General features: G+C 42.3%; 2 protein-coding genes and 1 non-coding gene across 5 annotated transcripts; 2 read left to right on the plus strand and 1 right to left on the minus strand.

The window, feature by feature from the left end:
- The first annotated feature begins 683 nt into the window (after positions 1 to 683).
- Positions 684 to 16,102, plus strand: TMEM192 (transmembrane protein 192). 3 transcript variants are annotated; one of them, XM_036031934.1, is made up of 7 exons: positions 767 to 848; positions 1,287 to 1,416; positions 4,862 to 5,008; positions 6,434 to 6,698; positions 9,585 to 9,719; positions 13,601 to 13,703; positions 14,041 to 14,401. In XM_036031934.1, coding segments are annotated over exons 1-7 (921 nt in total). In that variant the 5' UTR covers positions 767 to 846; the 3' UTR covers positions 14,180 to 14,401. The 3 variants fall into 3 exon arrangements, with proteins under 3 accessions (XP_028375711.1, XP_035887828.1, XP_035887827.1); XM_028519910.2 differs by lacking the exon at positions 1,287 to 1,416 and having other exon boundaries at positions 684 to 848; positions 14,041 to 16,102; XM_036031935.1 differs by lacking the exons at positions 1,287 to 1,416; positions 4,862 to 5,008 and having other exon boundaries at positions 684 to 848.
- Positions 10,896 to 10,959, plus strand: LOC114504432. Its single transcript, XR_003685201.1, has one exon. It is a non-coding gene; the product is annotated as a small nucleolar RNA SNORD19 (small nucleolar RNA).
- Positions 15,572 to 18,623, minus strand: LOC114503404 (putative tripartite motif-containing protein 75). Its single transcript, XM_028520963.2, has one exon. The coding sequence runs from the start codon at positions 18,326 to 18,328 to the stop codon at positions 16,910 to 16,912; it is 1,419 nt and encodes a 472-aa protein (XP_028376764.1). The 5' UTR covers positions 18,329 to 18,623; the 3' UTR covers positions 15,572 to 16,909.
- Positions 18,624 to 20,587: the final 1,964 nt, after the last annotated feature.

Consider the following 20,587-nt stretch of genomic DNA (forward strand, 5'->3'; position numbering starts at 1 on the left):
TTCCAAGTGGCTAGCTGGTTTTCTCAACATCATTCACTAAATAATCCGTCACCTGGGAAGTACTTATCAAAGAAATATAAAGTTCAAGTTGAAAAAAGGTTAAAACCTTATTTCTCCTAGAATTGTTATACAAGTGAAGACCCAGACTCAGGAGACTCAGCCTCCTGAAAAGAGGGTGAAGCCTACTTGTTTAGAACTGAATCCAAGCCAGATTAGGCAGGTACTGAATAGCAAAATCTGTGAGACTGGCTTCTAATTTAATTTCTTTATTCCTGTGCATTGGTGAAATCTGTAAACATGTTATAGGAATTAGAATCTTTATTCTGTTCGTGTCCCTCGACTGGTGTTTTGAGCTAAAAATGAGAACCCTAAAATTCTGCCGGTGGTTCTGCTTATGCATGGAGCTATGCCTGCAAACAAAAACTGAGGGAGATCGAAAAAAGTTAACGTTTTAAAAGGAAGCAAGTAGCGACCGGAAATATTTAAATTCTTGGACTTTGAATACATCACTTAATGCTCAAGCCTCTGACCAATAGTAGACCTGAACGGGGAAGGCTGGAATCTCCAGGAACCGAGCCCAGCCTCTGCTGCTACCCAAAGGTCCAGCCTTCGGGGAAAGGGTACGCCCCTCCCTCTGCCTTCGCCAATAGGAAGTAAGGAGGCGGGGCCCGAGGGGGCAGGAGGCGGGGCGGGCACAGGAGGGGGTGTGTCTGGAGTTGGGGCAGGCGGATCCTTGAAGGTGGCAAATTTCTTGGGCCCTCGGCGCCTGGGAACAGGTGGACAGGCCTGCTGGCCGAGGCTTCGGCCTCGAGCGTCGGGAAATGGCGGCGAGGGGCAGACTGGAGGATGTGAGTTTACAAACGTGGCGGGCAGCTAGCCCCAGAATCTCCTTCTTCCTGTACGGGGCGCGCTGGGCGGGGACGGCGCGGGGAAGCCACCCTCACCCCGTGCGGCCACGGCAGGAGGCGGTGCTTCCTACGTGAGGCTGCTGGCTGCGGGGTGTTAGAAGGCACCAGGGCCGGGTGGGGTCCGCGATGCCCCCGCTCCCGGGTCTCCGAGGGGATGGGCTGCAGGATGGTGGCTGCGCTGGTGCGGGGGTCCCGGCGGGAGCCCAGCCCAGGTGCGGTGCTCATCCCTGATCCCGGAACTGAGAGCTTCACGTGATGCGCGCCCGGCCTGACAGCACTCGCTCCAGTTGTGTCTCTGGGAGTCCCGCCGCTGGGCTCCGCTCCGGGGCGCAGGGGGCGAATCTCCCTCCTTCCGGGTCCCCTGCCTTGGCTCTACAGGACTCTGAACCTGGAGCGGCTGCAACTCGCAGACCAGCCGCCGGCGTCCCATGGGCAGACCTGTCACTATCATCACTCAGAAACCAACATTGGAGAAAAACAATGCCGTGATGTTTTGAATCTAGGCATGGCAGAAATGAAAGGATTTTTTAGTCTCCGTTCTTAAGATGGGCCCAAACAAGATTAGTAAAAAAACAGTGCCCTGTTTTACCCTGTATATAGTACGGAGCGATTGCATAATTGCAAAAATCTTTGCTTTAAGTATATGAAAACATTTTAAGGGAAATGTGTTGTGCCCAGAATTAACTGGGTTGCCCTACTGGCACAAAGTAAAAATACTGCCTTTCCAAAATGCAAAGTGGACAGTTACATTAAAACACTAATTTGGATTAATAAATTAATAGAAAAATTATTGTGATCCTATTCATTGAACTAGGTGCATCGAGCAAGACACATGAAACGCAGTCCCAACCCTACAAGAAGAGCTTAGGTTCTTTGGTAAACAGTGACCTTAGTTAAATGATCTTGACTAAATAAAGACTAAAGAATTTCTAATAAGACTACAAAATTCTTCCCCCCCCCCCCCGGAAGAAAATGTAACACTAACTAAAATCTGGAAATAGATTTGAGACTCATATTTATTTTTTTAATTGTTTCTAAATTTTTAAGGGTGGGATTCATAAGCTGACACTATGGAAAAACTAGTTTCTTGATTGGTGCTAAGCTACCTCAGGGTTCTTGGATCTGTAGCTTTTAGCTGTAGAATGAATACAATCCTAGAAATCTATTTCACTAACAATTACATAGCTTAAATCACTTTCGACCTGAGCAAGTTGCCTGCTTTGGTATTTTTGTGGATATGAATTCAATCATTCTGTAAAAAGCTAAAAATTATCTGCTCCAAGCCCAGACACTTCAGTGACTTAGAAGAGGCAAATGCTTTTTAGCTAAGGTTAATTGTTTGCTAGTTGTGGAACCAACTCTGGCTCATTTAAGGAAGGTAGGGATTTATTTGAAACAAGCTAGATGAACAGCAAGTCCTCTGAAAAAAACCGACAAGGGCGGCTCCAGTCCTTTTCAGGGCCTGCCCTGGAGTGACTCTGCCTCAATCATGGCCTCGCTTTGCCTTGCTGCTCATAGAGAGTTGGATTGCCCAGGTCTCTGTGGTTCAAAGACCACCTCTAGGACAGAGGAGGGTGAAGAGTATTAAAAGATGTTCCCACTGAGATTTAATGCAGAGGTAGACGGTGGGTCCCCAAAGGAAATAGATTTATTGTTGCAGAAGGAAAGGGGGGAGATATAAAGCAACAGGTATCTTTTACAGGTTGTAATGTAGTTGCTCATATTGCAAATGAAATAGTTTGGATTCAGGAAGCATCTGGCCTTCACCTTTCACTTGCAGGGAGTGAATTAGAGTGCTCGCGTGCTGTTTGTATGGTTTTGCTCTATTTCCCGTAGGACCCACTGGACAGTATATTTGATATAGCCGTCGATACATTGTATTGACTGAACATCTAATGAGTGACAGAGAGAAGAAAATATATTGCAGGCTCCAACCCCTTCAGTAGAGCCAGGGAAGATGATACAAGGCAGCATAAGAAATATTTCAAATTAATATTAAGGGCAGTGTGTTTTATAGGAGTTTTAAAGTAGAAAGAAAGCAAGTGGCTGGACAAGTCTTACAGAGAACATAAGTTTTGAACCCAGGCAGTTTGTCTTAGGAGCCTACCCTTAACCATAGCACGTACTGCCTCTGGTCTGAGTTGAGTGTCCCTACAGCTCTTGACAGTCTCTCCCAAGTACGACGATTCAATAACTGAGTTAGGGAACTGCAGGGACAGGTCTGGAACATTCATTCATTCCTCACATGTTCAGAGCGTCGACCATGAGTCACTGCTAGGCGCTAGCATTACAAAGACATAGGAAGTGGGGAGACAGTGGGTCCCCTAAAGTCTACCGGGGAAGACAGATAAGAAGACATCACAAGGATAGTGTGACGAAGGAGGTGAGCACCAAATGCTTGGGAAGACACGGTGGGGTGGCATGATCCAGATGCTTGGCTTCCCAGGAAGACTGCCTGTGGGAATGGCCCCACCTGAACCTGGAAGTCTGCATGGACATTAGCTAAGGGAAGAGCTGTGGAAACTGGGACATCTGCTGACTGAGAGAGAGCTAGGGGGAAAGGAGTCTTGAAGGGAACGGAAATAATCAGAATTGCACCAGGAGTTATGGCAAACTAAATGGGAGGCTGCTTAGGAATCTAAAAAATTGCAGCCCTTGCCACATCGCATGGCTTAGTTGGTTGGACATCGTCCTGCAAAGCAAAAGGTTGCCAGCTCAGTCCCCATCAGGGCACATGCCTGGGTTGTGGGGGTTTGGTACCCAGTTGGGGTGTGTGCGGGAGGCAACCAATTGATGTTTCTGTGTCACATTGATGTTTCTCCCCCTCTCTCTATCCATTCCCCTCTCTCTAAAAGTAAATAAATAAAATCTTTTTAAAAAACTACAGAGCATCACCAAAGGCCTGAGACTGGAAATCAAGGTGCCCACCCCAGATCTGGGTTATGCCCCAGATCACTGAATTATTTGTGTAACCCTCGTGGCTGACAGCCATCTCACACCACCCTCTACCCTTTCCAAAGTAAAAAGCCCTCATCCTCTGTCTCCTGGTCCTGTTCTCAGGCTTCCCTTTTGTGCACTAAGGCTTCATTTTCCTCTCATTCTAGTGCACCTAGTCAGCCTGTTGCATTGTTTGTGCGAGTCATTTGCTAATTTATTATTGCTTCCCTACAATATCACATGCACTGTATTCTCTTGTACGTTGTTTAGTTGTTCATGCCTTTATCCCCAACTGCCCCCACCACGAAAATGTAATCTCCTTTTGGACTGTCTTATGTTCTTTTATCTTGGACCAAGTGCCTCATACAGAACAGTTTTCACTAGGAATCTGAGATTAAGAGATTGTTGTATGCACCAGAGACGAGAAAGTATTGTTTCTGTCAAGGCAGTGCCTTTAAAGGTGACAAGTAGATCTTTAAGTTGCAGCTGAACTTTTGCCAGCCACTTCAGTGACATCGCAAATAGTAGTTGCCATTGAGAATCTGACAGCTACAAACTAAAGTCTCTTTGGAGGTCCATCAGGGTGGTCAATACTCGAAAATATTTCTATCGTAAATGAAAGTCTGTTTTAAAACCTCTTTAATAAAGTCTTTACCAACTTTCCCAAATTTTATGGAACACAAACACATAGTTGAAGAATTGTAACCATTTGTAGTTATTTCATCAATATTATAAATTATGTTAAATAAATCAATATATAAGCATTGAGGGCTTGAAGATTAATGAATGAAGATGTCCTCTACCTGTTTTAATAATTGTTGTTTTCACCAATTTGTATACTAGTTATCTAGAGGCTAATGGTATATTTTCAAAATTGGCTTTAGGTAGAGAGTTGGGGTTTTTTGCCTCTAACTTGTGTAATGCTTTATCAAGTTTTGTAGTTTACTAAATTTGTCTTAGAAACATAACCCAGAAAGTGGTAATCAATGCTTGCTTTCTTTTTTTCTGCACCCCAGGGTTCCTTGGATCCAACCCAAAGTATTGAAGAGGACCCCCTTCTGGACACCCAGCCTCACCCACATTACTCATTACACGCTCATTTTAGACCCAGATTCCATCCTCTTCCTACAATCATCATAGCAAATCTTCTCTTGTTAGTACATGTAAGTTGACTGGGAGAAAGTGATCCATCTAGAGGTGATGTTCTTAAAAAATATATAAGCTGCCCTGGCTGGTGTGGCTCAGTGGATTGGGTGCCAGCCTGTGAACCAGCGGGTCATCAGGTTGATTCCCAGTCGGGACACATGCCTGGGTTGTGGGCCAGGTCCCCACTTGGGGGTGTGTGAGAGGCAACTGATAGATGTATCTCACACATCAAACTATCTCTCCCTCCCTTTATCCCTCCCTTCCCCTCTCTAAAAATAAATAAGTGAAATATTTAAAAAAAATATATATATATATATATGCTCTTTGGAGGGCAGTTTGGTTATATTTATCAACATTTAAAATGTGCATACTTTTTCACTTGTATCTCTACTTCAAAGAATTTTATTGTAGACACATTTGCAGTGGTATCCAATTTCTTTCAAAAAATGGATAATATTTCAGTTATTGCTCTACAGCAGTGTTTCTCAAACTTCGATATGGATCAGACTTCCTGGCATGCTTGTTGAACTACAGATTGCCCTGCCACACCCAAGATTTTGACTCAGTCACTCTGGGTGGGGACCCAAAAACTTAGATCTCTAAAAGGTCCCTGGTGCTGCTGGTGCTGCTGGTTTGGGAACCACACTTAAGCTACTAATCTGCAACTTATTTCTTAATCTTAACATGTTATAGACATCCATCCAAACTAATACACAGAGATTAATTAATTCTTTTATGGCTGAATAATATTCTACTATGTGGATGAATGTACCTTAATTCAAGCATTCTTCTACTGTGGATGGACATATGCGGGCAATTTTCAAGTTTTGTAAATACGGAGAATACTGCAGTAAATATTCATACCCCAGTGTACTAGGTGCCAGTGCTTTCCATTCTGAGGGATAGAGTCCTAAGGTAGGCAGCTGGATCAAGACATTTCCAAATTACTTTTCAACAGCAGTTCTCAGGCCAGTCAGCATTTTATGAGAATGTCTGTTTGCCTGTATTTTGGCACCAATCTTTTAAATTTTTGTCAATATAATTGGATAGTTTTTATTCTCTTAACACTGAAACTAGAAATAAACTTTTTTTTTAATACTTTTTTAAATCATGATTTTTATTAGCTACCTTTAAGGCACTAAATTAACTATTTTTACTCTTTTCAGTAATAGAGAAGTAGACAAGGAACTGTGTTTACATTAAGTACCTATACCTGTTAAGATCAGATTTGGAGTGATTTCTATTTTATTTCTGATTTTATTTGTTTTCCAAGTTATCTGCAAATTTTTCTTCAAATTTTGTTTTGAAAGTTTGCAAAAAATATTTTTAAACTCATAAAAATTGGGTAGCAAAAGTCATAGGTTTAAGAGTATATGCTGGGACGGTGATGTTTCTTAAATGCAAATATTGAATATTAAACCTACTGCTTTCCTTTCCACCAGGTTGTGTTTGTTGTTTTAGCATTTCTGACAGGTGTGCTTTGTTCTTACCCTAACCCAAATGAGGACAAGTGCCCGGGAAACTACACCAACCCGCTGAAAGTTCAGACGGTCATAATCCTTGGAAAAGTCATTTTGTGGATTCTGCACTTCCTTCTCGAACGCTACATTCAGTATCACCACAGCAAAGTAAGAAACCGAGGCTATAACATGATCTACCGATCAACAAGGCATCTGAAAAGGCTTGCATTAACCATACACTCCACCGGTAAGCCCGGTTGTCTCTCTCAGCTCGTCAGGTGTGCTTGAGTAACAAAAGTGACAGCAGAGAGAAAACGTGAAGATTGGTTTTATAATCAAATACAGCAGGTCCTTGAATAATGCTGTTTCATTCAAATGTGGATGGGGTGACATGGGAACTGAACTCTTGTTTGGATCAATAGCCTATGTTCGGATGGGTTTCTTTATATGCTATTTCACTTAAAGTTGCAGAAACCTATTTACGGTGGTAAGTGAGGATTTACTGTAGGTTTTTCTCATTTTTGTGAGAATGATATATGTTGTGGCCACTAAATTCAGATCACCTCAATGTCTTGAAGCTTAGTTTTTTTTTGGAATCTGTGTTTATTATTATAGAGGAAGACATATCTTTTTCCCCTCTATCCTTTCGGGTTCTGAGCTGAGAGCCCACTGTAATAAAAGACAGATTAACAGGAGAAAACCAAACAAGTTTAGTAACATGTATGCCTCCTGTAGACATGAGAGAGACCCAGGATATCTGAGTAATTCCCCAAAATGGCCCAAGCCACCACTTTAAATACCATCTCCAGCTGCAGACACAAGAAGATGTTGGGGGTGGGGAAGCAGCTACGGGAGGTTACCGAGAAAGGCACAGTAAACAAGGGTAAGGTTGTTAGCAGGTGTAAGTAGATGCCTTCACCATTGATGAGAATTTCTTAAGATTTAGCATCATCCTTTCTTAAAATAAATTAATTAACTTATTTATGAGTCATCCTTTTCTTCCCAGTACAGAGGGAGACAAACTTACACATGGATAACTTCTACTTGGTGTTCAGAGATTTTCCTGTGTCTGCTGTTTCTTAAAGATAATCAGGTTAAAATTATCCATATGCTAATGTTATATTTTCAGTTGGCACTTTCTGCTCCCATTCATTGTGAACCTGGTGTCCATGAATTCCTACGTGAAACATAGAAACTCCTCCCTTTCCTTATTTATGTCAAGCAGATATAAATGCTGCTGCTATCTGATCCTTCAAAGATAAGAAGAGGGAATTCTTTTATTTTAAGTGAAGCTCAGTACTTGTCTTATAGTAAGAGAGATTGTTAAATAATATGGTGTATTATCCAAAACGAAAAGAGAAAAACAAATTATGAAGGCAAGGTCAGAAAGTCCACACGGGATTTAGAATGCATGAGTGCCTGCTTCTCTTTACTGTTGTAGACATTTTAAAGGCTTAATGGAATGAAATTGAACATCTTTAGGTAGTTTAGCCTAAGTTTCTATCGTTATAAAAGACCATCTTTGAATGTGAGTCCAGAATAAATCTTTAAACATTTTGAAACTAGATTAGAAATGAATATTTTTCTCCAGAAAAAACAGCTCTACAGAATTTAATTTTTATTTTTCTTCCGTGTTCTGTTAGTACCATTTGTTAAGGGCAAACTGCAAGGTCATCCACTCTGACCTGGTTGGGCCAGAGTGGATGGAGGGCCATACGACAGTAGAGAAAGCAGCATTTTATGGAGATGGATGAATTTTACTCATCCAGAAGGGGGCGGCATTTACTGCTTGCTCCCTGAGGAACTGTGGTTTTCTTGTTCAACTTTTGATGTGTAATACTGTCTCATGGCCACAAGATGTCACTATCACCTTTCCTCTGGTGGCCGGGTAAGGTGGTGGTGGAGATGGAGAGAAATAGGCAGAAACCTGTTTTTAAACTACTGAAAACCTTATGCTCTATGACCAAAATAATGTTCCATCTTAAGTGATTTTCTGGGAATAGCATTTTTTAGGACTCGTATTTTTGAGGCCACCAAAAGGGTGATATCTGACTTTATCTTTTCTCTGACTTTCAAATTCTTGTTAAACATGTGAGCCTTAATCATAATCTGTTTCTAAACAATTGGACCCTTAGTTTAATCACAGATGGCATCACTTGTATGTCACTCATACAGGGACCCAGGAAATCAAAGAGATTGGGGCAGGTATTTACCCTATTTCTATTTTCCTTAAGTATATTGTTTTCTTAATTGAAGAAAAAGAAAATAAATCATAGAACCTCCAGCTAATCAGGAGAGTATAACCATATTTTTAATCATATGTGATAGTATTGCTGGATATTGATTAACCTCATTCTGATACTTTTTGTTATTCTCCAGAGAGAGGAAAATACATTTATTTTGTGGAGATGGGACTTCCCTTTTCTTCCAAATAAATTGAAAATATCTGATTTATCTGTCCTCCTTCCCCAGATCCAAATACATTTTTAAACTCTATCAAACACTGCCCAGCGAGTAAGAAGAGGCTGGGTCTCGCTGTAGTGGGGCCTGAGCCTGTAGGTCAGCCGTGGGGACTTGCCCGGAGGAGGGGCTGTATGGCGTATGCCTGGAATTGGGATACGCCCCATAAAACCACAATTATTATAATAATGGTACCCACCATTTATCGAGTATCTACCATTTATCGAACACCTACTGAGGCACTGTCAGTTCCTTGCAAGTCTTATTTCCCAGGTTTAAAGAGGGAGAAGTCTGAGGTCAGAGTGAGTTAACGGCTTTAGTTCACAAAAGGTGGCAGATCCAGAAGAACTGGGATAACGCAAATTTCTAAAACCTTCATTTTTAAAATGCACAAAGGACCCAAAGGGATGTCATTGCTAATAATTCTATAAAGCAAAAATATCATTCCTTAGTTTTTAAGGAAGTCCAGAGTCATGTATTTGTATATGAGACATCGTTAACTCTTTGATGTTTTGTTTTGGTTTTCATTTCCCTCAAAAGATGAGCAGTTTTTTGGTTTTTATCCTCTAACTTCCTCACTGCTACATAAAAAAGGCTCTGGGTACGTGCATGGCCTTGGGGTGTCACGCTGGGCTCTGGCTAACGCCATGGTGATGATATTCCTTCTTCCCAGGCAACACAGCACTTCTCCTCATCCTGTGCATACAGCATTCCTTCCCGGAGTCCAGCAGGCTGTATCTGGACCTCATCCTGGCCATCCTGGCCCTGGAACTGATCTGTTCCCTGACGTGTCTGCTCGTCTACACAGGTGAGAGATACAATCAGGCTGTTCTTACAGAGCCCAAGCCACTGTCTCTGCCATAAGGAGGTTGTTCTCCAAGATACTCTGCGTGGCTGAGAACCTCTTGAGCACGTGGATCTGTCACTGCTGACCATATCCAGACTTCTCTCATTTCAAACCAACAGGAAGATACGCGTGCGTCACATGTCTAAATTTGTGCCATCTACAGTTTTTGTGAACTAAAGTGAAGCCTTCCCATTATAAATCAAAAAATTCCCAAAAGCCCACAAATGTGTGATTCCTCAAAGGCAACTGAAATGTAGATCTGGCATTTCAAATAAAAAGTAACAAGCTACAAAATAAGTAAATAACTCATGCAAAAGTGCATTAAGCCCAAAATTGCTTTGGGAGAGATTGTTGAAGAACCCACTTCTTGTCCTGGCTGGCATAGCTCAGTGGATTGAGCGCCGGCTGCGAACCAAAGTGTCGCAGGTTCGATTCCCAGTCAGGGCACATGCCTGGGTTGCAGGCCATGGCCCCCAGCAACCGCACATTGATGTTTCTCTCTCTCTCTCTCCCTCTCCCTCTCTTCCCTCTCTAAAAATAAATAAATAAAATCTAAAAAAAAAAAGAACCCACTTCTTTCCAAATTTAGAGCTATCTGAGGGTTGGCCTGTCTGTCTGCCTGTCTCTCTCTTCTCTTTGCAATCTCTCATTTAAAATATATATACAGAAATAAAAATAAAACTCTCAGTAGTAAAATTAAAGCAAGCTAGCTATGTTAATATGAAAAATAGATGAAAGGATACTTCAATAGAAAAAAATTCAAGCCCTAGGGAAATCCAGATTTCATTCCTGCTGCAGCAAAATCGGTCCTCAGTAGTGCTGCTATGTGCCATTGAGCTACAGTCAGTCATTTTATGACAACAAAGTACCTTATCTGCCCATTTGCAAAGAAATCACTTCTCTGGTTGTTAAGTAACACGAGTCTAGGCTTGTGTTTTATTTTACTGATTTTTTTTTTTTTGGTGCATCTCCTTGAGGACCCAGAGAAAGGTATTTAGAATAGGAATGGAATACCTCGTCTTATAAATGTGAATGCTGTTTCATCTTAATAGACTTAATACATTTTCCTGCAGTTATCAGCTAACAATTGGCCAAATTAGGTAGATTACATTTGAACCTTACTAGAAAAAGAAGTTCGAGGTATGAGGAAAACACCTGAACAGTCTGATTGTTACTAAGAAAAGAACACCTAAACTTGAACAAATAGACAGGATTTTCCTTTATTATGTACTATTTATTTTAAAGATTTTATTTATCTGTTTTTCAGAGAGCGGGGAAGGGAGGGAGAAAGAGAGGGAGAGAAACATCATGTAGGTTGCCTCGTGAGTGCCCCTATTTGGGGACCTGGTCCACAGCCCAGGCACGTGCCCTGACCAGCCATGCAAATAGCAACCCCAATCCATGGAGCCCCGCCAGTCAGGGCTACCTTGTATTTTAATTTGTTGTCTTCCTAATTGGAAAGGATTGCTTTGGTCTATAGTCAAAGACTTAGAAGCATAATTTATAGTATTTACATAAAATTTAAATTTTTTTTAACACACTATGAAAAATTGTCCTTTTAAATCTTAACATGTTTCCTAATTTAAGAAAACTTGATCACTGGTAATTCAAGCTTGTAAAATAAATAGACTATAATTGTGACCATTATAAATTTACTTAGTGTAGGGTTTCTGCAAATACTGAATTTCTTTCGAAGGCTCAAATATAACTATTTTTGCTCCACATCCTCAATAAGACGTGCACTTTTTAAGCTGTACTGTTCCTTTAAATGTACTGTAGGCTCTCAGAGGAGAGATTTAGGGAGTCACTTCTGGAGACAGATGTTGCTATTGTTCATTGTCACAGAAAATTTAAGGTTGGTCCCCTGATAAATGCATTGTTCTTGCTTCTCTCTACTTTAAAAGATAGCTAGCTAGTTTTGATCATTGTTAACAGTAACTCTTTAGGGCGTGATTCTCTGATACACCAGTTCCAACCTAACCTTGACTACTTGATTTGCATTGCAAGCAGTTAATCTCTAGAAGCCAGGATGGACTCTTCCTGATGAGCACTCCTTTACTTGACTGCCTCTGTGAGGAAAGCTAGGAAAAGAAAACTTGAAACGGTTCTGAGATACTAAATTTGATGAGCTGTCCATGCATTTAAAAATACGCAGAGTCAACAAAGGCCACTCAGGTATCAGCCTTCCTGCAGCCGGTAAAATTGTCCTCTAGTTCATATCCTTTACTCTTGCCAAGGTGATTGTGTTTACAGGTACATCTACTTATTAACACCTTCCCTGTTCAGAGTTTTCTAAGGGCCTAAGGAAGAAAATCTGAAGTCTTAGTGTGGCATAAAAGGCTTTCCATGGACTGGCGCCTACCCATCCCTGCTCTCCAGGGAGGATGGTGAGATCCTTTTGCCCTCAGGATAAAATCCAAATGCCTTACCATAGCACACCAGCCTCTCGCACCTTCCTGCGGGCCTTTCCAGCCTCACCCTTTGTCTCTGCCCAGCCCTACTCACCGGAAACAAAAGAGGTCATAGTTGAATGATGTAATACAGTAACATAAGTCATTTTGCTTCAAGGAATTCAGATGGCCAAATAATAACTGCTTTGCTGATTACCTTTGCAGGGCTTTTGTCTGAACCCTTTATCAGCAGGACTTTGAATGTCTGACAGTGGCACGCACACACACACACAATAGAGCACCTTGTTAACTTAACCACCCCCCCCATAATACTCCTAAAAAGTTGTGCTTGCTAGGTATTTGAACCCTGTGCTAGTGCTCATTATTTGTAAAATAAATATTTTTAGTTCAAGCAGATATATGGTGAGTTTGTCCAGGCTAGCAGTGTCTAAGCCCCTAGTCTGCTGAAAGTAGAATCTGGGCTACCTCCCTTCCGTCAGAAGAGGGGAGAAATGGAGGACTCTGAGACGTCACATTGTAAAGTAGCTTGTTTTATGTTCCCGAAGCTATCTTATTCTGTGTTAAAGCTGTTGTCTCAGTGTAGGTTTTGAATATACATACTTCATTAGAAAACACACACTCTCTCTCACACACACCCTCACTCACTGCCTCGCTCTCTCCCCTTCTCAGGATCCTAAGTATTTGTCCTGGCTCTTCCCTCAACTAAAACTTTATTCTTTTAGTGAAGATTTTAAAATTTAAAACACCATCTCCTCCACCCCACTTGTCTGTGACTAACTTCGGGTTTCTGTCAAGGCTGGACTCGAGCCCTGCCCTCTTCCTCCTCTCCCATCTTCCCCTGACCCCCACCCCACTCCTGCCGAGTAAGGGGCTGCTTTCCAGGGAGGGCTGTCTTAGCTCCTCTGCAAGCGCTGATTTGTGGTCCTTTCCATGCTGTCATGGAAGGCAGGCTTATTTGTGCTTTTCCCTGGACTAGTACCTCCTCCCACAGGGTAGCGTCCACAGCGGTCTGTGGATTCCTGCTTCCTGGGCTAGAGCCCTGGGTACTTGTCTGGCTTCCTTGGGCTGCAGTTTACGTGACTGTAGAAAAGGAGGAGAAATAAAAGCACCCACCTCAGGGTGGTTCTGAGAACTGAATGAGTTAGTTCCATGTAAACTAGTTCACCTCTGCCTTCTGTGTTTTCAGTCCAAAAAAACTGACACCCATTATTATTATCAATAATCACTGTGTTCCCAGTGCTTAGTACAGGCTTGGCATGCAGTAGACTTTCAAATGTTTGACTGCATCAATAAACAAATGTGCTTGTTCTCCTTATGAAGCACTTCTGTGCATATTTGCATTTTTCAAAATAGCCAATTAATGTAACTTAAATAAATGGAAATGGAAAAAAAATTGGATAATTAGATAACCTGACAATGACTTTATTTCAGTGAAGATTCGAAAATTTAATAAAGCCAAACCACAGCCTGATGTACTTGAAGAAGAAAAAGGCTATGCCTACCCCAGCAATATTACTTCAGAGACTGGATTCAGGTAAGCTTGGGGTGGGGAGTAATAGTCGACAGAAAGAGAATTAAGTTTCCCTCCTCCCCCCGGGAATCTAGAAACCATGCTCCTTGGGGATTATGACTGTGCATATGTGTTGTTAGAAGTAGGTTTGATGGTGCTTCCTTTTGACTGTAGTGAAACTGATTCGAATGAAAGAATCTCATTTTGGAATATTGCCTTGGCTTATGTGACATGTAAGAAAAAGTGACGAAAGCATTTTGCTGCACTTTCACCAGGCTTCAACTGGTAGGGACCCATTTGCAAAAAGACTAATGAGTATTGGTGACTGTGTGTAACCTATTAACATCTTGATTCTTTGCAGGACTATTTCAAGTCTAGAAGAAATTGTTGAAAAGCAAGGAGACATTATCTTGTACCTGAAGCGACACAATGCCCTGTTGAGCAAGCGGTTGTTGGCTTCCACTTCCCCTGACCTAGGCTCTCATCCAAGTAGAATATGAGAGTTCAAGGTCAAGACAGCAATTGCTGAGGAATCCAGACTAAGACTGACTACCTGACAAGCTGTCATAGCAAACTGCAGCTTTTGCCAAGTAACAGTTAACCATTTTCGTCGGAAACCTGAATTTGGTTCTCACCTATGTGGCTGTGTGACATGTAGGGCTGTGGATCACGTGAAAAGTGATTTGTAGTCTTGGTAACTAAAGGAGACTGTCTTTCTTGCACATTTTGAAGTGATTTAACTACCTGGTTTATCCCAGGACCAACAGTATAAACATCTGAGCCAACACTTCCACATGACCTAAGAGCCCTGTAATAATTTGGCTGTTTATAGAGGGAATCTGGCATGCCAATGAACTTAAAACAGGGATTTGATCGTATTAAGTTTTTCCCACTTTTAAACTGACAGGGAAGGCATTTGTGTTAATGTTCCTTCCCATGGAGCCTTAGCATATATTTCATATGCTTGTGTCGTATTGGAGAGCAGCTTGGCCGTTGTAGCTTTTATAAAGAATTTTTTCATTGTAGAATCATGTTCTCACTAGGTTATTGACTATGCAAACTCCTACAATTTTCCATCCTCCAGAAATAAGCTATGAAGGTTACTTGGGTCAGTGTCAGCCTGACCAGTGCTAGACTGACCGTCGCTGTTACATCTGTACAACCTTCCGGTGGCAACAGCTGAAGTACTTAGGAAACCTTCAACGTTCTCTCTATTTTTGCCCTTTCTCCAGGAAGTTGCTGTGTATTTCAGTATTGACTGTCCCGTCACTGGAGCAGTACGTTCAGCAATAGGAAAGGGGTCTCCTTTGGCTTAAGTTTGTCTAAAAAGTAAAAAGGACACGTCTCTTAGGCTTGGATTATACTTAAAAATTATGACGGGAATAAAATGTCCTATCAACTTCTGTATCAGATATTAAACACATCTCATGCCCCAGATAAAGTGAAGCATTTTTAGGAGTAAATGGCATTACTTCTGTTTTCCCAGTGTGCCCCTTTATCAGTTGTTATTGGCACCACGACATGCCGCCGTAGAAACACTTTTGGTTGGGACCTTAATATGAGGGGAGGGCATAAAGTATGCTGCTAATTTACTTTATTTTTAGCGTCTTTGGTATTTAGCTGAATAATCAGTGTTCGGTTTGGAAACCCTTAACCTAGACACAGCTGTCTGGCAAGGGACGTAGCCATTCGTAGCCTCCACCACTCTTACTGATGGTGGGCAAACACCTGTATCCTTCAGATACAGCCATTGCGGGCATTCTGAGTTTTCTACTATAGTAAAGGTGATGGTGTATCACCTGCAGGCAATACCATTGAATCCCCCAAATGACAGGATTCACAGACTAAAGCCAAACTAATTTTAAAGTTCAGATGATCTCCAAGTTCCCTGACTTTCCCCCTCCCTTTTATCTTTTTTTTTTTTTCCTTTGGTATGTCTCAAAACCATTGCCTTCTCTGAAAATCTGTCTCTATGACTTTGCTGTCAGCCATTTTCTTTTTCTTTTTAAGAAGATTTTACTATTTTAGAGAGGGGAAGGGAAGGAGAAAGAGAGGGAGAGAAACATCAATACATGGCTGCCTCTCTCACACCCCACTGGGGACCTGGCCCACACCCAGGCTTGTGCCCTGCCTGGAGATCTCAAGCCGGCACTCAACCCACTGAGCCACACCAGCCAGGGCAGCTGTTTTCTTTTTCAAAAGGAAGACACTGATGGTAGATGATTCATTCTTATTTATTTTTAAATTCAGTGTGAATCTAGTCAGTTTCTAAGGTTTATGGGATGAACTTGGGTTTACAGAGAATATGGTATAGTTCAAAAACGAGGATACTCAGGGTCTAATGTGTCAGCTCTGTGAACACCAGCACTCTTTAAATCCAGTGACGAACATTTCAAACAATAAAAGAAAATGAAATTAAGTACTAGAACTAGCAAAACAAAAGAATGACCGAAGCGTTTTAAATGTTGAGCATGATTATAGGTGGGATAAATGGTGATGGAAGGAGGCCTGACTTGGGGTGAACACACAGTACAATATACAGGTGCTGTGTTACAGAATTTTACACCTGAAACCTATAGAATTTTATTAACCAATGTCACCCCAATACACTCAGTAAGAAATGAATAAAATGATTGTTAAAAATGTTAAGCATGCTGTTCATCAGGCAAATACTGCGCTAGCACCAAGGATATAACAATTGACTGAGATAGACCCGGTTTGTAGCTTACAGGGGACTAGCGTTTCTGGGCGAAGTGAAATGACGGCAGCAAGCCCAAAGGTGCTGTGGGAGCTCCAGGTCAGAGTGCCCCAGAGGCGACGGAGACGGTAGGAACTCCAGGCAAATTCGTGAGTAAAGAAGCAGGGCAGGCAGCTACAGAGGACCGCAAGCACCATGTACAGCTTGAACCAAGTGTGTGGCAGGACATGGGGGAAGAGGTGGGCAGCCTCAGATCTTGGAAGGTCTTAATGCTGTCTGTCCTGTGTTGCTGAAACAAAAGGAAACTGTCTTCTTGAGGGGTGCAGCTGTTGTGGGGGGATTGTATTTACTGTCATGTTAATATGATACCCACCTTCCAGGGGGAGGTAGGAGATAATGTATTATAAAATTGTACCCCCCAAACCTATGTAATTTTATTAGCCAATGTCACCCAGTACATTCAATTAAAAAGGAAAAACCCACCTTCCATTAAAAACAAATTATGAAACTGGCCCAGCCTATTAGAAATGTTTCATTCACTATCTATTCTTGTACAGATTCTAAGATGATCTGAATCATGCCCCACAAAGAAATAAGGCCTAAGAGGTCTATTAAAAGTGTCCGTGAAAGTACAGATATGGGACTTGTCAGTCATGTTGTAAAATGAGACCTCACCCATCTCACAGTCCAGGAAGATGCCAATGCCTGTGAGTTTCACTTCTGACAGAAGAGGGGGTCTGCCAGCTCCTGGGGCATCATAGCTGTCTCCCTGCCGCCGAATGCTCCAGCATCCCTGACAGGCCGATGGGCTTCTCCTCGCCTTTGTAGAAAGAGAGTCTTTGCAAACCCCAACAGCCCATTTGCATTTGTCTTCCACTTCTACCTCCCAGAAATGCCTGCCAGAGTGAAAAAATGGAAAACCCAGGACAACCGTGTTGACTGTAAATCTTTTTGGAAAATCTGGAACGTTTTGTTTTCTCTTTGTGTACCTCACACATTTTTTATCCTCAGAGACAATCAAGTTAGGGTGTGCTGTTTCAGGGTCCAGGATGACATCCACTCTAAATTTCTGCACAATTTTCTGCAAAGCAGAATACTGGAAAGGAAAACTGCAGCCTTCCTTCCTTAACTGAACTGAAAAGACTGATGGACTGTACTCCTCGGAGTTCTTGTAGAAATTTTTAATTTCTAATAGCAGTTCCACTTCCGGCAGCACACTGCTCTGTGCAAGCTTACTCAGTAGATGTTTGAGTGTGGAATTGTACTCGGAAAATGCAGTTATATTAGCGCTGAGTTTCCTTTGAATAGCCTTTTCTTCATCAGCTAATCTTGAAAGAACTGCTTCTTGATCATGTTCTAAAAACTGCCGCAGGTGCTCAAATTCAGAGAGTAATTCCAGCCTTTGGTTTTCCACCTTCTCTCTCAGTTCTAAGGTTTTTTTGTTTTGGATGCTCATTAATTTCTGAACGTCTGCCATCTGCTTCTTGAGGGGCTCAATGTAACTGCTGAGCCTTTGCCTGTGATGGGCAGCGGCCTCCTCCATGGGCCTCACCTGGTGGCCCTGGTGGTCGGGGGGCTGAGTGCACAGGGGACATAGCACCTCTAGGTCCTCCTCACAGAACAGGGTCAGGGCCTGGTTGTGCTTCTCACACAGGTGCCTCTCCTCCTTACGCTTCTTCTTGCTCCTGCTGATCTGGAGGAGCTTGGCAGTGTCAATCATCCTTCCCAGCTGGGTGTTGCTCCTCAAGTGTCTCTTTTGGCACAGATGACGGCACACAGGGCAAGGCAGTCTGTCCTGCAGATCAGCCCAGGACTGTTGGATGCAGGAGCGACAGAAGTTGTGGCCACATTCGATGGTGACAGGGTCTTTCAGGTTATCCAGACAGATGGGACAGTTGACTTCTGCCTGGAGTCCTGCCAGAGCTGCTTCAACTGCCATGGAGCCCTGCATGATGGACTGGCCTGAGGGGGGTTTTCTTCAGGAAGCTGGGCCCTGCAAGTAAGAAGTGGATATCCCCGAAAATCTCAGTCCTCACTTTGCTGGTAGCCTACAAAGTCCTGAGTTTTCAGACCTTTTAATTCCAGCTGCCAAGAGGAGCCCCTCCCACAGCCTGCAGCCTGTCACAGCCTGGCTAGACAGCTGCTCCTCCAGAATTTGGAAGCTCAGCGGGAATTAAGCAGCTTTCTTGGTCAGAACAGTTGTTTGTTATCTCAAATAATAAGTTGCTGTGGGTGAGAAGTGATTCCTTATTATTTTTTTTAAAGAAAGAAAAATCACCCCGAGTTTCTTTCAAGGGGTCCCACTGCCACATTCCAGTCAAACACAATTATCCTCTCCCAACCCCAATCTTTCCTTCTCCTGCCTTTGTCATTGTGCCCTATCTACTCCCACCCTCTGGGGACCACCATCCCCCATCCCATGTACCTCCCCTTCACCCCACCTGGGGCCACGGAAAGGGCACAGGCTCTGGGACAGACCGATGTGCCACACCCAAGTTAAAACACAGCCTTGGTCGCCTATCCACGTAACTGGGGAGAATTTCTTTTACGTCCTGCAGGGGTGCAGAACATGCCTCCCCCAAATATGCCATTTTGGATGTGGGTTATTTTAAGCTGAAGGCGATCAAGACGCAATAGACTCTGGAAAAGCCTTTTAGCTCCTCCTTCACTGCCCCCTCCCCCCAAAATATAAAATTTCCCCATTTGCAGGAGGACTTAGCAATTACAAAGAAAAGTAACATTAGAAAGGGGGCCTTTCTGGCAGGAAGAGAGCTGTCACCGGAGATAACTTTTTCGCCTAAGAAGCTTCTGCTTTGACAGGACAACCTTTGCGTGCTGAAGACGTCCTCCTCTCACCTTCCTGTGAATCCCCCAACCCCAGGCCCCCCGCCCGCCAGCCCTGTCCTCACCTCAAGACGAAGTCTCAACTGTCTGGCCGCCCATCGGAGTCTCGAATCTTTGTGAAATTTCTGCCTGTAAAAAATGTAATTAAATTTTTTTTTTTTAATAATCGTTAATCTATTTTACGTCAATTTAATTCTTAGACCAGCCACAGGCCCTAGGAGTGTAGAAGGGAAAATTTTTTTTCTCCCCTGCAATTCCAGACTCTTAGAATCAGGTATATAAGAATAATAATATCACTATACATTTTTGTCTTATGAGAATGCAGAAATTAAGGAAACCCTCATCAGTTTTGAGGCTTGAAACAGAATTTATGATGGCTCAGAATTCACATTTACCAAATTTACTTTGCTTTTTTTATATCCTTGCTTCTCTACATGTGTTGAATAAGGAAATTCAGTTTTTCCTGTACCCTCCTAGTGTCTTAGCTGAGACATCTCTGTGAATAACATATACACCCCCTATACACATGCGAGAGACCCAGGAAAACGAGCTTCCTGAAATGGCCTGAGCCATCACCTTAAATATTGTCTTTATCTGAAGACAAGATGGGGGGGGGGCAGTTATGGGAGCTTCTCCAGCAGAGTAAATAAAGGTAAGGTTGATAAGCAGCCTGAAGTGGGTACCTGCTCCATTGATAAAGAGTTTCTAGAGCACTGGCGTCATCCTCTTCCCGTAATGGAGAGAAGTACCCTTACAAATGGAGATTTCCCTTATGAACATAAATCTCCCTTACAAAAGGGCAACTTCTACACAGTTTTCAGAGATTCTCCTGGGTCAGTAAACCTTTCAAAAATAATCAGCCCCAAATAACCCTTCTGTCCCAAAGAACCCTTATAGTGTGACTTATTCTGCTCCCACAAAACAATGTGCAACAAAAGCCTCATTTGTGAAATGAGATCCAGGAAATAAACAAAACTGGGAAAATCTTCCGCATTTACTATTTATCTCTAAATCAAGAATACCTACAAGAAGGTAAAACAAACAACTTCCCATGAAGAAAAACAAGCAGAGAAGCAATGATTATGGGAAAATGCAGAAACTTAATAATCCAAGAATTACAAATCTGCTCCTTTTACTAAGCTTATTGTATTGGTAAGACTGAAAAAATCATTAATGCACTGTTTTGGCTTTGAGTGGTAGCTATTTGAGCACTATAGACAATTGAAGCAGAAAACTTTTTTTTTTAAAGAAAGTAATGCTGAACTATCCATCAACAACTGAAAAAATTTTTGCTTTGCCCTTGTAATTCCACTAACACTAATTCTAAAAACCACATGTTAAGAACAAGAAAACGTGCCCAAATATA

The sequence above is a fragment of the Phyllostomus discolor genome, chromosome 8 (assembly GCF_004126475.2).
Source record: "Phyllostomus discolor isolate MPI-MPIP mPhyDis1 chromosome 8, mPhyDis1.pri.v3, whole genome shotgun sequence".
NCBI lineage: Eukaryota > Metazoa > Chordata > Mammalia > Chiroptera > Phyllostomidae > Phyllostomus > Phyllostomus discolor.

Excerpts from the sequence above, each read along its gene's own strand:
- TMEM192 (XM_036031934.1), top strand. Across the intron at positions 6,699-9,584 it reads ATTAACCATACACTCCACCG|GCAACACAGCACTTCTCCTC; the intron begins GTAAGCCCGGTT and ends CCTTCTTCCCAG. Across the intron at positions 9,720-13,600 it reads GTGTCTGCTCGTCTACACAG|TGAAGATTCGAAAATTTAAT; the intron begins GTGAGAGATACA and ends ACTTTATTTCAG.
- LOC114503404 (XM_028520963.2), bottom strand. The coding sequence starts at position 18,328 with ATGCAGGGCTCCATGGCAGTTGAAGCAGCTCTGGCAGGACTCCAGGCA.